A 3,808-nucleotide genomic window follows, 5' to 3' on the forward strand; every position below is an offset into this window, starting at 1 on the left:
CCTCTCTTTTGATATACCACGAGACACTCGTATTTCTTCAACACGTTCCAGGAAATTTGTTACACTTGAAATTCCATCGAAACGCAAATTCCAACGACTCATATCCAGATTCTCATAACGATTATGCAATCCTAGCGTAACAGGTTTCCCATGGTATACTGAACCATTAACAATCGGCATCTGTGGAGTTTGTCTTCTGTAATCACCATAATTAACAGTGGAGTTAGCATATTCAGTCTGATATGGATTTCCAAATCCGTTTTTATTCCGATCTGGTATTTCACCTCGAAATCTAACTGTATTATTAGGTAAATCATGAATAACACGGTGACAGAAAAATACAGATCTTCCATTCTATGAAAGACTGAATAGATACCTTCATACACTTCAATTCCAATTTCCAGACATCTACCCAAGTGAAACTATTACACCTCCGCCTTGGAGAGTAAAGCTGCCAGATTGTAACAAATCATTAATTCGTTTCAATAAAACCGAAACAAACCAAACAGTCATCAGGAAAAACTTCCATCAAATAATGAGTCACTTCCAAGAATATAATCACATATACACAGATGCTTCAAAAACAGAAAATGGAACTGCCGCAGCTTTTACCACCGCGTCTGGATATAACTCATGCCACAAGCTCTCTAAGACCTCCTCAGTTTTCTCGGGAGAACTATATGCCATCCTCAAAGCTTTAGAATATACAAGGTCCCACGACAATGGAAAAACAGTTATCATTACAGATTCCCTCAGCGCAATGACCGCGATATCTCAACTCTATTTCTCACATCCAATCCTCATCCTTATTAAAAAAGAACTACATCATCTTCAACAACAGAATAAAACGACTCACTTCGTATGGGTACCATCACACATGGATATAAAGGGAAACGAAATAGCCGATCAATTAGCTAGAGATGCAACGGATATTGACGAACTTCACACAATAACCAGAACTGCCAAATCTAACCTCAAACAAATATTCAAAGAGATGATTATCAATGCGTGGCAAGCTGAATGGAACCTCTCCAAATCGAAATTGGCCGAAGTGAAAAAGACCGTACTCTCTCGAAAAATATATTCCTTGGAAAGAAAACAACAAACCATAGTCACTAGACTACGCCTTGGACACACCCGCATCACACACTCCCACCTGATCGATAAAACCCAAGAACCAACCTGCGAAATATGCCACTGCCCCCTAACAGTGAAACATATTTTAATCGAGTGCGAAGCTTACAGTCGACATCGAAAACTACATGGATTTCCTTCAACTCTTGCCGAACTTCTGAAGGAAGTTTGCAATCCCTCCCAACTTATAGATTACCTAACTGATATTGGTTTAGTCAATGAAATTTAGATTATATTAGATTAACTGTATCTATTATTTACATTTTTATATTTACTATGACATGTAATATGCCGTTCTAATAACCTGAATGGTTGAAGGGACAATAAACAACTTAAATTAAAAAAAAAAATCATTTATCTGAACTTGAGACGATCCTTTTCCTTGTCGAGTCGTAGTTTGACCTTCATGTCTACTCATTGCATCAGAAGCTAACAGTTCTCTCGCTTGAGTAGAAGATCCGGCTACAGTACCAGCAGCTAGTGACCTTCGAAGATTTTCCAGCTCCTCACTAATTCTTGGGTCCTCAATGTTCAGTATATTTAAACCGCATGTAAAGATTTCAGTTGAACGGGTGTTCTCTTTTCCATAATTGAAGTCAGCATTGCATCCTGTTTCTACTCCTTGGCTTCTAATGACATCTGAATTAATAATTTCTGGAATGAGAGGAATAGGTTCATCCAGAATTGAAATTTGAGGAAGTGCCGCCGGTTCTTCAGGTATTGTTCGTTCCGAACATACGTTAACATACGAAATGAGTTTTTCACATTGGGACAAAAGTGCATCCGTTTTGGTTCCTGATTATTTTCACAGTGAATCCGCATTAACCTTGAATTTATATGAAGAAGACCAGTATAAATTCTTTTAAACTGGTTTTGTTTATTTTTATAGTCAAAATTTTCAATAGCCTCCTGTAAGTCACTAAGTTTGCCTTCTCAAATAGTTAGTTCATGGTTAGGGTTCATTGCACTTAAAGAGAGCGGAAAAGTTTTACCGGTACGTTCTAATCTCAAAACATCCCGTAATGTTTCTCTATTTTGGCTTACCGTAGCCCCTATAGGACATCCACGAATGTGTAGTTCATACGCTATTTCATCACCTAGCAATCTTTCAACTTCCATATTGAAAAGTTGTTCAAAACAGAATACAAACAAATCAATTATTTTCCTGACAGTGGAACTGCACCCCACACTAACTCACAAAAAAAGAAAAAAAAAGAAACTAGCCGTACAAAATAAATTCGTGATAGAACAGCACTGGTGAACTACAGCGGTCAAGGAGAAAAAAAAAATTTAAAAAAATAAAATTGAATCCCAACAAAACAATTAACTAAGTATACCTGAATGTGTTTTCTATTACCTAAAGAAAGGACTCACAATCTCTAAAAAAATTAATTTAGAATCTGCTGAGAACCAAAAACTAAAGACTTCCTTCAACTTACAACGCTTTCAGATAAAAATAAAATATTAAATAATAAAGGAAATGAAGGTGGGCGCCGAATTGCTACTGCGGACCTTCGGAACCGAGGAATACAACGCTTTGCGATGCTCGGTTGGCCGTTAGCAGCAAAATATTTAATCCTTTCTGAACATACCCTTGCTTAGTGGAGACGGGTGAGGTTCTTCATTGAACAAAAAAAAAATAAAACTCGAAATGTTATACCAACTATATTATTAAATTAAACAACCTATCAAGTTTGATAATCCTCAAATAAATCTTAAGTGCTTGTTGTTGACAATTGACAGGGTGACAATGTTGTGGAACTGGAGCTGGATAAATATCTCGAAACAAGAGTCCGTCGATGAAAGACGTTTGACCTTTGGGGAAATCGCAATTATAAATGATGGCAGTAAGGAAAAGAGTGAGAGGAGTGACAGGAAAAGAAAGAAAATGAGGGGCTATGGTGTAAACAGGGGTCAAAGCTCGATTTTCATGTAAATATTGCAATAGATGCACACATGCAATCTTGTAAATTGTATGGTAATATTATGTTCTTGTGGCAATTATTCGTCATGAATGTACTAGTTACATGCGCTAAATTCCTCAACCTTTTAGTATATATACTGAAAGTGTACACTGCTAACGCTAGAGGTAAGTTGTTTATTTTGACCCACTATTAGGTTATTTTAAAGTTGTTATTTATATGCTTTTTCTTTACAGGAAATGAGGATGTGACTGAACTAATGGTCTAGCACAACTTGATAACTGTACAACTATAAAGAAAGAAATCAAAACAATTTGTGTAGTAATTCATGCACAATCAGTGAAAGCGACCATGCTGAGCAATAAAATGATAGAAATAAAGCACACTTAAAAAAAGGCTTATCTGTTTCGTTGGTGTCTCCTTCAAGTCCTGATCCACTTCATGAGAGTATCCTAAGAGTTGGGGTGTTTAAATATCACTCGTGCATTGGGTCAATTAAAGCAGAAGCAAATCCCTCAACCAGTGAAGCCTTATGACAGCTTCCAAATCCCTATTACTAAGCAGGAAGAAATGAGAAGCCAGGTTTAGCACTATACTCCACCACTCTACTTCTTGATATATAAAGCAGAACAAATCAAGGATAATAGAAGAAGGAAACAGGCCTGAAAACAATAAATACATTCAGCACTAATGACTTTCTATTGTAGTGAATGTTCAAATGAGAAAGGTAACATACCCTAGATGTTGTGTGG

General features: G+C 36.7%; 1 protein-coding gene across 1 annotated transcript; it reads left to right on the forward strand.

The window, feature by feature from the left end:
- The first annotated feature begins 535 nt into the window (after positions 1-535).
- On the forward strand, positions 536-1,363 carry LOC141480205 (uncharacterized). The gene has a single exon (XM_074170097.1). The coding sequence runs from the start codon at positions 536-538 to the stop codon at positions 1,361-1,363; it is 828 nt and encodes a 275-aa protein (XP_074026198.1).
- Positions 1,364-3,808: the final 2,445 nt, after the last annotated feature.

This window comes from Leptinotarsa decemlineata, unplaced genomic scaffold (genome assembly GCF_025532065.1).
Source record: "Leptinotarsa decemlineata unplaced genomic scaffold, Ldec_3_MD MMD2_P_RNA_scaffold_6, whole genome shotgun sequence".
Taxonomy (NCBI): domain Eukaryota; kingdom Metazoa; phylum Arthropoda; class Insecta; order Coleoptera; family Chrysomelidae; genus Leptinotarsa; species Leptinotarsa decemlineata.